Raw genomic sequence first — 13,371 nt, forward strand, 5'->3', positions numbered from 1 at the left:
CAATTGTACTTACTGCGCCAACGTGTATTCCGAGAAACAAAAACATTTTATAAAAATTTGAGGAAATTCGTGAAGCTTAAGGAGCACTACAGACTGACACTTTTTCCGTGAACGGTTCGGCATGACAGCCATCTCTTCACGGAAACATTTACCACGCGTGACACATGATTCCTTCAACAGCACACGCCTACCTCTCCGCTCCTTTACTTAAATGGAAAGTGACCCATTTTGCATACATCGAGGAGTTGGCGCACACGTCGAGGTAGATACTCAAACAAACAAGTGATAAATGGAGTAGTAAAGATTATATTACCCCATCCAGCGTGTAGACCGAACTGTTCCAAGAACAGTAATTTTCTTATCGTCTACTGAAACTCTCGCTTCTGCTCGGAGGAAAACCCATCCGTTCAATTCAAGAATCAAACCATCACCCCAAACTGCCAAAACCACACGAGCTGATTTGCATTTCAAATTGTATTTAACTAATCTTTTACGCACTCACACATACACGCACATTGCATTCAGTGTGCGTAGCGTTTTCCCGAAACGTTCGGTCTTGATGCGCCGATCCGTGGTTGGTCACACTCCTACCTTCTCGACAAATCCAGTCCTCCACTTCACAGCTTCTGTGGCATCGACATAACCGTCCACCACATCCTTACCGATTGCCATGGACACACACCGAGCCACCTGCCAACTTGATACCGACCTACCCATCATACTATCACCCGACAAACAACATCCTCCGATTTACACGATTTACCCCAGCGTCATCCGATTTACACGAAGCACAATAGTTAAGCAATAGTTTTTACCACAGCTATGTATCAATAGACAGGAAAGTGGCGAATGAGGTCTCAACGAACCAAAGCCTCTATAAATAAGCGCAAACAAAAATTCGTCCGTGGTTAGCGTGATTGGTACAAAAATCAATTTAGTTTGTTTGTGGCACGGTGTGCCAAGCTGGGCTAAACATCAATTACACTAATGCTCACAATGAAACCTCAAAACCCAACGGTCTTTTTGAGGTTGAAAAATGAAATGGTTTCCACGAATTCAACACACAAAACATCTGACGGAACGGTTCTGTTGCTATGGTTAATTTTTTTTCGGTGTCACGTGACGGTTTCACATAAGAAAAAAAAGAACAAGTAGGCCAAATCGTTTGGCATGATAGATTAAGATATGAAAAGCGTAAAATCTAATCTTAGCGTGTGTGCGAGCGAATCGAACGACAACGGTACGATAAAAATAAGAAAGAAAACCCCCACAATTTCATCCCCCAGTAATCCGTGGTGAGTAATGTGACACAAGGAGGGCTAATAATTTGTGTAAGTGTTTTTTTTTTTGTGGGGCGTACAATGTTCCGACTAATTTCGAATGATAAGATAGTCCCGAAGACACACAATCGGCGTGGTGCGTGTGTTGTAAATATCTAATCAGTTGTCGTCGGCAAGACTCTACGGTGCGAAAATATCGTGAAGTTGGGCATTGTTAGCGGGTGTTTTGGTTTGCAGCGACATATACATATTCTGTAGCCGATGTAAACGAGGTAAGTGTAGTGAAAAAGTCATGTAAATAAATTTTAGTTTAGAGCTCATACTCATTGTCATAACGTCAGGCAAAACAGAAACCCAGGTTTTTTGAGGTAACTTAATTAATATTCAAATTAACAGAAAGCGAATCAAAAACAATAGGTAAGGGAAGAGGAGTGGAGAGGGGGAGGTTACATGCCATATTCCATCATCAGTAATTTACAGCACAGACGGCCGCAGCAAAACAATCGAGTGTGGTATCGCTTTGCTGCAGCCCAGCAGCCGAAATTGAGTGCCATTAATACATTTATAAAGGTCCGATGTGGCAATTTAATTTCGGGTATGGGGTTTAGCGCCACCCAAAACTCCCCCTGCCCATAATCAACATGTTAGGTTTTTTAATGTTTATTGCGGCCCGGTTATAATGCACCGCGCTATTGAACTAGCTGGTACAATGTATTTTCCTGCGAGCGCATTATGAAGAGCCATGAAACATGGTCTGCACTGCAACTGCTACTGCTGCTGCTGCTGCAAGTGTTAGGATAAATTAGGCAACCGCTACTCCATCCTGCCATCCAGCTACTTACTTACTTCTCCAAACCAGTGGAAAATTTGATTAGGTTGTAGATGATTTATTTTGCCTGCGTGTGTGTGCGAGTGTGTGTGTGTGTGTGTCAGTGGGTGTACGATAGCAACACAAAAACCCCTAAATAACAGGCATTGCAGCCATGTTGGTTAGCAGATTACAATTGTCTTGAAGCAATTTGTTTTAAATTTACACCCGCGCTCTTTGACCACCATTTACCCGAAAAAGGGTGTCATGTTTTGCGCTTAGATAGGGAGCCGAATCGGGAAATGGTTGGCCCGAAAGTTCCGTACGCAAATATTTTGTAGGATTAATTCTTGGAAATGTAAGCAAGTAGAATGCTTTCATTGAGAGGGATATTATAACGAGTTAACTATACTTATTTGTAAAAAATGTGGTTTTTTTAAATTTAATCAATATTAACGGCTGCCTGTTTTGATAAGGATATGGCTTCAAAGCAGTATGAAGTAATATATACCCTATTTGTAACATAGTTTTAAGTGATACGGCCAGACGGTTCCCAGCGAATTTAACGAAAGCTGTCTCAAAGGCTTTCTAAAGCAAATAAGAATGGAAATATAAGGAATAGGGAGCAAGAGGGCTGAAACAAAAAAAGCGACAAAGGGACATGACAGCCAAATAGATGCTAAGAGTTATTAAAAGCCAATAGCTTTCTAAAGAGCGGGTCATGCTTACCATAATGTATAAGCCTAGCTGGGATCGAAACATCTGATGAGCTTTTACCGAGACCATCAGAGTGATTCTGGGGCTCAGCCAGATGTCATAAGGTAAGATCATCTCTCTAATGGTGATCCTTGCTATATACTGTATCGGTGGCTATATCCTCTGTGGAAGAATATGCTGGCGCAACAAACAGTAGATCACCGATGAAAGCTCGAAGTGTGTCGTTAACTTTCAGGTGACCTACGGTGATCGTGTAGCTTTATCTTCTTCTTTCTTGGTCTAACGACCTCTTAGGTCATGCCTGCCATTTCTGGCTTACTAGACTTATTGATACCGCATAGTACCGGATAATCAGTCCTCACTATGGGGGAACGGCCCAGATGACATTCGAACCCCAGTCCTGCCGAGTGAAGACCGGCGCCGCTGTTGCATCTTCCACCGGGCCAGTCGTTAAGCAAATGCGCTCGAAAATCCTTACCCAGTCGTCAGAGTGCGAGGCCTTGATGAGTTGCCTTCGGTAAAAATCGCCTCTTCCACTAATTTCCAATGTAGAGATCTCCAATCCAAAGGAGATCTCGTTGGTCATTTGGAAATGTTTAACGAAATTCCTGAGAAGTTTTTCCTCGAGAAGATCTCTTCCTCGGATATTAAAAAAGTCCTAATATACAGATGAAAACTAATACGCAAAGATATATTAAGAGAAAAAGAGTAATGAAGGAAAACAGCATCGATAGTTTTGGAAAGTAGTCAAGAGCTTTTGGAGCAAGGTCACCGAGGACGAGATAGACATCACCAGAAAACACATTTTAATACAGATTGAGGCATTAGCAAATGCGGGTCTCACAAGGCTGGACAACCAGGAATCAGTTTACGTACTCTCAGTCACTTAACACAAAAAACGGCCAAAAGAGTTAAAATGTAGTCAAAGAGGCGAGACTTCTCGAGGAATATCGAGGATTTAGTACCAATTAAGAAGCCGACCCAAATTAAATATAGATAAACAGTTTAAACTCCCCAAACAAATTGAGAGACAGCAAGAAAAGTCTCAAAAAGCTTGAAATTTAATTATCCTTATCTAGGTGCATATGGTTCGCTGTTCTGCGGTTCACCGTCCCGGGGAACTACTTTTCGTTTCAACCCCGTCACAGGAAGGCACAAGAAGGCCCCGGGATCGCTGCCCACTAATCGTTGTCCAATTGTGTGGCGCGTATGGTGATATGTTAATGAGCCGAGAGTGCATTCCCGAAAATTATAGCTTCACGCGATCCAGCCCCTCCCGATGGTGACCGTTTGCGTTTATGTGTGTCAGCAGTATTATAACCCCTTAACTAATTCATAATCGCATCGCCAGGGCATCACCCAGGGCAGCAGCAGCCTGTTTGCATAATCGTCGCCTACAGAAAAGATTAGAAATGTTCTCCCCATTTTAGTTCGCTTCCACTCTCTGTTTTTTTTTTGCCCCGGCGTGGTTCTTTCCCACTGTCCAAATAACCAATGCCGGATGCCACAACCCGTGTACGTGTGGCATATTTGGTTAGCTTGTTCAAATAGCTATATGCGGCTCGTAGGAAGCACCACCGGCCACTGGTCACCGAGACAGGATTATGCAATCAAAAGAGATCTCGTGTCCGTGTGTTTCGGACGGCGAGTGATGCGAACGGGTTCGGTGGGTGGATGGACTGGCCTTCCTTTCCTCCTGCCCCACTGCTGGCCCTTCAATCTGGTTCTGGTTGCCCCCGTTTTTCCCGTGCATCAGGTGTATCAGTGTTTGCGTAATTGTATAAAAACGCAAACACAGCGCTAATCACGGCAGTGGTGAGCCGAAGCAGCTGCCATCAAATGATTAAGAAATTAAGTTGATCCTGGACCACCGTCACAGCGGCGCACACTTCACTGCCCCGTTCACCGTGGCAAAATTCGGTGTCAAATAATGGTGGCGCTTGAATAGCGGGATAATCCTGTGTCAATATTAACGTTTCCATCGTTTGCCGGGGCTCCCGGGAGTAGATTTTGGGATTCTTCACTCTCGGTCGCCGTTTCTGGTTTACTTTTTGTTTTCCTGCCTCGAGCCTTGAGCACGGTGTCAGACACGCAGGAAATAAAAATGTCGTAAGCACTTTTAATCCCATGTAAAGCGTTTCACGCTCCCTTAACCATATTGTGTGGTTAAGCGGGCGGTGGAAATTAGTGCCGAATTTTCTGCCTTCGCAACGACGGGGGCCGCAATCAGGTTAATAAGAATGATAATCTGTGAGCCTAACGAGAGAGTGGGTGAAGGGGAAGTGAGTTTTGCCGTAGATGATTGGTCGAATTATGACTTTGTTAGCAATGTCCCTTAGTCGATTGGATTGGAAGGACAAAAAGCACTTTCAAATTGATGAGTTCAAACTGTTCACATCACCAAGTTTGATCGTACATCATAGCCATTTTTAAGTCATAAAACAAGTGTGACAATAGCGTATTAGCATTAGTGAGGGTAGCCGTACGCTAGTAATGTATGAGAAGTAATTAACGAAATAAGGCTGAATAAAACAAATCATTAAGTAGCGCCTTCATACTAGCAGCCACCCAAATCGATGCTTTAAACAATTTTTTTATCTACCAGTTTCATGGTAAGTCTAAGACTGCCGTCCGAAGTTTTCACACCATCCGCAACATAACACTGCGGAGGATCTTCCTGACTTCGTACTCGATTCTAAGAAAGTAATGAGTTCTGTTCAGCCTTCTACTTCCAAACCAAGTAAAGTCGCCACAAAAGACCCCGACACAAGCAACCGGGTTTTTATTCGGGTAAACAAGGTTAAAACCAATTTACAAGCACCAAACGAAGGATCGTGCGATGTAGATCGTGGATGCAGAAAAATGTTTATGGTATAAATAAAAAACAAAAATGAATCTTTTGCAATCGCCTTAAATTTGCCTTTGAACTGGAAAGTCTGGTCAAGAAGAAACGGTTATGTTTCAACTTAGAATTTTCCCACAGTCCGCAAACTGCATTTGTCGGCATTCATCAGACACATCGTGACTCCGTAACAGAGTGGAAGTCCTGCATTGCATAGATACAGGCGTGACAGTGTCTCAAAATAAACAACCAACTACACTGTAATTATCTTTCTATCTTGAATCTAGCATTGTTTTGAACATGTGAACACTTCATTGAGACGTGAAAAACAATCTCAAAATTTGAACTTTGAAAAATCAAAACAGATTTGAACAACTGTCCTTAGTATCGAGCTAAATACTAATAAAATTATCCCAAAGAGAGCAGGTAATATCGAGAAGACAGTAAAACAATCCTGCAGGGAATTTCAAGCTTAGTTGAGGCAGATTTTTTCTAAAAATGACATGAAAATAAAATTATCAAGTTTTCGAAGTGATTTTTCAAATTTATGTACTTAAAATACAGTATTTCGAACCATAAATCTAATGCATGGACGATGATTGTCGAATTCAATATTAAGCAGAACGTCGAATTTAACTTGACATCAAGACCACGAATAGTCCGCCCAGATGACTAAGCTTTTTCTACACCTACGCCGATTAACAAGGTCTTTCGGGTGTCGGGAGTCCTCAAGGGTTATAGATATCCTGGGGACATCCCACCGACAAACCCACCTCTTGGATTTACTAATTCTGCAATATTCGAGTCACTTTTGTTTAGGGGTGCCAAAATAGATGCTCCATCTTCAAACACTCGTCTTGCTAGAGCGTTATATTCCTGGATAATCTTTATATTTCAAGATTCTTGAATACATGTTCTTGCAATTTGAAGGATAAGCAGAACTTCAAGAGCTTAGCTACTAACAGAAGCATGTCTACCTACATGTGCCTCCTTGATATTGCAGTGTAATAAGGAATCAAATTTGACGTCACCCGTGACGAAACACTTCACAATGTACATCATGTACTTGGATGTCGAACTTCTTTCGCGACGAATTCGGAACAAAACAGCACAGGCTCTTCCATACATCGACTGTCCTGGCAATTGAGAAACAAAATCGATGTAGTTCGGTAGTGCAAGTCGTTCAGCCAATTTTGGATATTTTTCAAGAATATCCCTTACAGGCATACTGGAACTTTGAGGCGTTTGATTTAGGTAGAGAGACCCTAATAGCTCTTTTCTTTGCATTCTTGATGCAATGTGGATTGCTTGAGTTCAATGAAACTTCTGTCTGAAATTTTGAAAAATGTATCGCTTGTTACACTGTGGTTGCATGTGTATTAAAAAAAACGATAATCATGAGTACGTTTAAGTTTTTAAGATGTTTTAAAGGCATTTAAACTACTTGAAATGTCTTGAACTTGAAAAGAATGTTTCTACTTTTACTACCTTAAACCGTATATAGCGAAATCATAAATTCATAGCGATGCTGTTGGCTTGGCGGATCGAAATAAATGTTTTCGTCCGAATCATCCTTCCATTGTTAATAATTGACACCTTCTACACGCTCGCCGATACAATTTCTATAGCACTCATGGATTTATAAAGCACCACGGACACGGTTTTAAAATTCACGTTAAAAGCTTCCGTGAAGATAAATTCGATTGCCACTGCATTGCACGCCCGTACTGCAGATGCAGTGCAAAAGACGGCGCCTTGCAACACTGTACGCCAGTGCCGTTCCTTGCAATTTCCTGTGATTTGTCTAGCCGTTTGTATCCTCTTATGAGAACGTGACAAAACGGGGTAAGGTTGCTTCTTCCGCCAGCACCCAGCGCCTTCACCTGCAAAATCCACCCGCAGCGCTCGTAACGGGTTTCAGCACATTCCTTTCACCAGCCCTGGGCCGTGTTGGTGTTGGTTTCGCCAGATGAGCGCTGGCACTGGCGAAGCTTCACCGGCGCTGCATGTGCTACTACAAGAAAAAGGAAGGAACACAGTGAGAAGTGCAATTATAACTTTTTAACAACATTATCTTTATCGTTAATTATGCACGGAGCATGCGACAATCACGGAGCAGGACAAACTATGCGCATCTCCTGCCAGCGGCAGACGAAAGCTTTCGGTTGGAATATGTCCTCGAGCCTCAACGCCTTGCACCACCTTCATCACGACCTGGTTCTGACCTGGGCACTGCGGCAAACACGGCTACACAACCGCTGTGATCTATTGTTCTGGGGTCAAAGAATGTGCTTCGCCCGCCCGCTGGAACTGCTGCTGAGCTCTGTGCGCTCTGTTCGAATGAAGTGTAAAAATGCATGTAAGTTAGAGGAAAGAATTTATTACGACGTTTAAGTACGATCATCAGGCTGTGAGCAGGCCACTGGAGCAGGCCGGTAAGTGGGCTGCTAGACGTGATTTAATGAAGTTTAATTGTGTTAAACTTTCTCGATTACACGCTCATGATAGTTTTCCAGCTACTTTGAAGTGCATTGTTTAGCGTGCGTTGTGCATGGCGACGGTCGGACGAAAGAACAAAGCGAATAGCTCACTGCTTGGGAAACTGCGTGCTAGCTGTTTTGTAATTATATTAATTATGTCAAGCAGTATTTTTTTGCGAGAACAGCAAAACGCCAGGAAGCTATAGCTAATGAGTGACACAAAAATATACTGCTAGAGTCACATCACGATAAGAACCTACATATTTTTTTTTCAGGTTATTTTATCTGTAGTGAGTTCAATGCAATAGTTTTTTATTTTCATCATTCATGCAGATAAGCATTTACCACCATGAAGAAAATTTTCTTTTCATACAAGGTATTAGATCCAGGGGCTCAAGAGATAAGGAGAGTGGTAAGGCATTCTCGCTTGTCATGGTACTCAATGTTTTTAAGAGTGTAGGACCAGGTGGTAATGAGCTTACAAACATTTACAAGAGATACTCACACGGTGATTAGAGAAATCGCTTGTCCAACACCAGTCTCAGCCCACATTCAAAAGAAGATAGAGGAAAACTGTTATAATATGGGAGCAACCATTCATTACACTTGTAGGTTTGAAGAGGAGCTTTTTGCAAGCGTTTATCTGATCGGAATTGGGATTATGCCTCTTATAATAAATAGCTCTTTGTAGATAATCTTTAATTAAATTGTTTTCTTGACCTAGGCAAAAGCTTCATAATGGTTTAAATTTATCAAGTATTTCAAACGATCCTAGACTATACTTTCTCAGCCAGTTTTTGTGTTCCTGCCTGTGAAGTCTGCCTTACGTCTAGACCACTATATATGAAAAAGATGTAAGAACAATTTCGAGACTTCAGATGAATGAGGCGTTTCGCATGTTGCAAGTACGGGATTCTTCTACTTCCCAGAACCACCGACAAGTTCTAGGCTCGCCTCGCCCTACCAGGCCCTACCAGTGCCAAGGCTATAAGCACTCACGAAGATGCTTGCTCTCATAAGGAATTATGACTTCTTAATGCTATGCTGCCCCAGTCCAACATCTAAACCAAATAATTTCTGTTTGTTTTGCTTTAAATATTCAACAGCGTATTCTAATTTTCTTAAATTTCTGGAGGCTTGTTTGTAAACAGGTTTGATAATCAAACGATAAGCTTAGCAAATTTTCCAATGCTTTTCAGTAAAATATTGAACAGTGTGTCTTCAGTGCCATTCTTCTTCTTGATCCTTGGCAGTACAACTTCAAAAAGTCTCTGCCTGCTAAAATCTGGCTTTCTGTGACTCGATTCTATCCGTAGCAAAGCTTTACGAGGGGCGATCTAGATGGGATTTGAACCCCGGCTCCTTCGAGGATGTTACATCTGCACCGTGTTAAATTTTCCATGTATATTTAGATTGACTTGATGTTTTCCTTCCTGATTTAATTACTGAGCAGGGCTATCTAATCTAGCTATCCAGCGATCCCTAATCGTAGAGCTCATCGTACCTGCCCTTGAGTTCATCCTTATATAAGCATGTCTAAATTTAACCTCAGATTGATTGCAGTCGAAAACAGTATCATTTTTATTTTATATATTTATTTATTTTATTTTATTAATTTACACTAACACTTGTTTGCCACCTAGGCTGAGCAAAGACTTAAAATTAGACAACATAAGAGTAGAGTAGCTGGTTTTGACTCACTGGAAAGTTAGGTTCGGGGCTGTAAGGAGGGATGTTCGGAAGGCGAAGATGGATGAGCTGTAGTCGAAGAGATCGGAGACACTATTAAAACCGCGCAGACACATAAGGAAGGGGTCATTATGGCCGAAGCACGCACACTGCTAGACGATAACTAGCGTAGCACGGGAATGGAGTGATCGGGTGGGGACATATTGGCCTATCCGGTACAGGAGATCAGGAGCGTCGGTGACGTGGAGGAGCATACCAGCGATGAACACGGCACTAGCCACAGACCGCCGTTTCCCTAAGGACGCCAACCCCAGGAGTTGGCATCGGGTTTCATAGGAAGGAAGGGACTGATTGGAGGAACCTAGGAACAGGTAGCTAGTCTGGTAAAATAGCGCTGCACTTGTTCTGGCTTGGCGATCCAAATAGAAGCCGAGGGACACCAGATGATGCTCCTGTACTCGAGAGTCGATCGAACCAAGCAACAGTAAAGCGACTTCAGACATAATGGGTCAATGATTCCAACGGAGAAATTGCTAATAAGACCCTGGGTTTTGTACGCTTTTTTAAGGATGTGGCCGTAGTGCTCGTGGAAGGACATGAATGACCTCAATAGCGTGACCGTGCGAGGATTTGTGAATTTATGGAGTACAGCGCCAGGATTGGATTGGGGGATCTGGAGTAAGATGGATGGATGACGGAGCACTTTTCTAGGCTAAGGGAGAGCCAGTTGGAACAGCACCAGAGAGAAAAGGCCTCCAGCAATTTTTGTAGGGATTTGGAGTCACGAGGGTACTTCATGGCTAGGAAAATTTTCACATCGCCCTCGTACATTAGATGCGAGTTTGAGGGAAGAAGGTAGCTTAGATCATTTATAAAGAGGATAAAAAGCAGGAAGATGAGATTGCTGCCTTGTGGGACGCCAGACGTGCAAGGAAGCTCATATGAAACACAAGAGCCTATTTTGACGCGGTACGAGCGGTTAACGAGATAGGACTTAATCCATTGCAGCATGTTAGGAAAAAACCCCAGTTTGAGGAACTTGGCTAGGAGTAGGGAATGGGAAAGCATGTCGAACGCAGCTTTAAAGTCTTTGTAGACAGCGTCCACTTGTTGGCGGTTATCAAGGTAGAGCGGCCCAGCATGAATCCGTGCAGCTGTCGGTTAACTTAGGAGTTTATGGCGAACAGTAAGCACTGGCGGATAGCTTATTCGAACACTTTGCTACTGGCGCAGAGCGGCGCAATGCCTCGGTAATTCGATATCAGGGATCGGAAACCTTTCTTGAACACAGGAACAGCCAGACTGACTACCACAGAGAGGAGAAAACGCGGGAGGGTCAACAGATTATGTCATCAGATCGTGTATGTGTATAAATCATCTCAGTTGTTTAGCTTAGATAATGTTCCAGCGGTAAAAGTGAGGATCTTTCACCCAACAGGTGCCCATCTACAGCTGAACCCTTCCATAGCACTGTACACTGACTATCTGGATACGTGTAAAATGACGTGAACGGCTTGAAGACCAAAGTGATGCCAAAGAAGAACAAGCATAACTGACTACTCGGCTGTCCGCCAAAACATGTAAAATCTTCTTCAATGATTCGGATATCACAAATGTCTGATTTGTTGACTAGCTATGACAACTTTTGGGACGTAGAGACCTTGACACATGCGGTTCGAAGATAATTTTAAAATATTTATAAACAATCATTTCCGTATCTCCTTTTAACCTTCATGACTCTTATCATAAACCACTAAACACCTCACAATAAATGGCTACGGAAGCTTAATTTTAATTGCGTTAGTCGAATAGACAAAGGCACAACCCTGAAAGATGCCTATTGCCGAACCTTATTTCGATTACAAACTTCAAAATGCATTAAACCGCTGTTTACTGTTTCAAATTCACGTTCCATTGATAAGAACGCACGATAAAACATACGTAAAACGTGCTGTTGCTAATCTACTCCCAAGATGTTTGGCCACTGTCACAGTTAAGAAGCCTTTGCTGTGCATTTGTTCCTAAGCCCGCCAGAATTCCGGTTACGGCTGATAAGAGGTAGCTGTCCAGTGCGTTGAGGCCACTGAAGTTGGACATTCCGTGGACAAAATATCCGCCGCACAGTTTATCTGTCATTTAATTAAAGATACCTTGCTTCCCTTTACGATAACTGACGATAAGATGGAGCGGCTTTGGATTTGGACTGATAATAGACAGGTTTGTGGTTGGACAGCAATCGTTAAATTAGTGTCGCTAAATTTGACAGCTGACCTGCCTATCAGATGTGAGTCGAACGTCGAATTTCAACGAGACAATAACTCACGGCCGTACTTGCGTGCTTTTCGGTTTTGCAGATTTTTTGGGTGCAGAATGGCTGGGACGACTTCCAAGAACGTGCAGAGTCCGATTGCACTAAATCAGCGGTCGACTGTGATCAGGGACGGGATACAACCGTTGGACTACTTTGGACATTGGGATGGTTTGGGCGAGGCGAAGATGGTAAACACTGGATCGTCGGTAATGGTAAGTACGACGCTCGACCACCCGGAAACCCCGGTATCGGTCGCCGAACGCCATTTGTTTGTTTTCTATCACCAACACAATCCGTCCGCCGCAGATTACCTTCAGCGATCGCCCCTTTCGACCGTTCATTGTTGGTGGCGTCCTGGGCAACAAGTACGTTTTCGAGCAGCTCCACTTCCACTGGGGCATCGGGGACGGGTCCGGCTGTGAACATACGCTCGAGGGTAGCACCTACTCGATGGAGGCACACGCCGTCCATTACAACGCCAAATACGGAAGTTTCGCGGAAGCGGTCGACAAGCCGGACGGTTTAGCCGTGCTCGGCTTTTTCGTGCAGGCGTACGGCAATGACGATTGTCCAGCGTTCGATAAGATCGTGGCCGGATTGCAGTATATTCGCAACCCGAACGCACAGACCGAAATCGATGCCGATTGTCTCGCCTGGATGGGCATGCAGGAGCTCAACCGACACTACTACACGTACAAAGGTTCCCTCACCACACCGCCGTACTTCGAGAGCGTCACTTGGCTGGTGTACAAAACGCCGATCTACGTGTCCAGTGCGCAGCTGGAAGCATTCCGGCAGCTGCAGGCTTGCCCAAAGGATAGTAGCAAAAAAATCGTCAACAACTTCCGGCCGGTGCAGGTGCCCGAGCAGGTGCCGGAGGTAGTTTTTGTGCGAAACAATCATCCCGTGGTGCTTGCGAAACTGTAGGAATCGTTTTTGTTGTGGATAAGGAATTTGTGTGTGGAAAAATATTGAGTTTTTACGGTACTGTTGATTACTTCGTACTATCGAAATTGAATAAAAGTTCAAATGAAAAAAAATACAAGTTTTGTTATTGATTAAATTGGAGTTCTTTTATATTTTGATTTATCTACTTAAGGTAGAATATGCTCCAAATGGTGCAATTCAATATCAGACATTTGAAGTTATTTTTGTTATAATGTAATTTTTTGTAATACCAACAGGCTATCAAAATGTTGGACTAATCTATTGAAATGATTCATTATTAAAATGACTATTCCAAG

At 43.1% G+C, this 13,371-nt stretch overlaps 1 protein-coding gene across 1 annotated transcript; it reads left to right on the forward strand.

The window, feature by feature from the left end:
- The first annotated feature begins 1,436 nt into the window (after positions 1–1,436).
- On the forward strand, positions 1,437–13,167 carry LOC118509751 (carbonic anhydrase 2-like). Its single transcript, XM_036050882.1, has 3 exons — positions 1,437–1,552; positions 12,171–12,339; positions 12,434–13,167. The coding sequence occupies exons 2-3, from the start codon at positions 12,187–12,189 to the stop codon at positions 13,052–13,054; spliced, it is 774 nt and encodes a 257-aa protein (XP_035906775.1). The 5' UTR covers positions 1,437–1,552; positions 12,171–12,186; the 3' UTR covers positions 13,055–13,167.
- Positions 13,168–13,371: the final 204 nt, after the last annotated feature.

This window comes from Anopheles stephensi, chromosome 3 (assembly GCF_013141755.1).
Source record: "Anopheles stephensi strain Indian chromosome 3, UCI_ANSTEP_V1.0, whole genome shotgun sequence".
NCBI lineage: Eukaryota > Metazoa > Arthropoda > Insecta > Diptera > Culicidae > Anopheles > Anopheles stephensi.

Excerpts from the sequence above, each read along its gene's own strand:
- LOC118509751 (XM_036050882.1), top strand. The coding sequence starts at position 12,187 with ATGGCTGGGACGACTTCCAAGAACGTGCAGAGTCCGATTGCACTAAAT. Across the intron at positions 12,340-12,433 it reads ACACTGGATCGTCGGTAATG|ATTACCTTCAGCGATCGCCC; the intron begins GTAAGTACGACG and ends CGTCCGCCGCAG.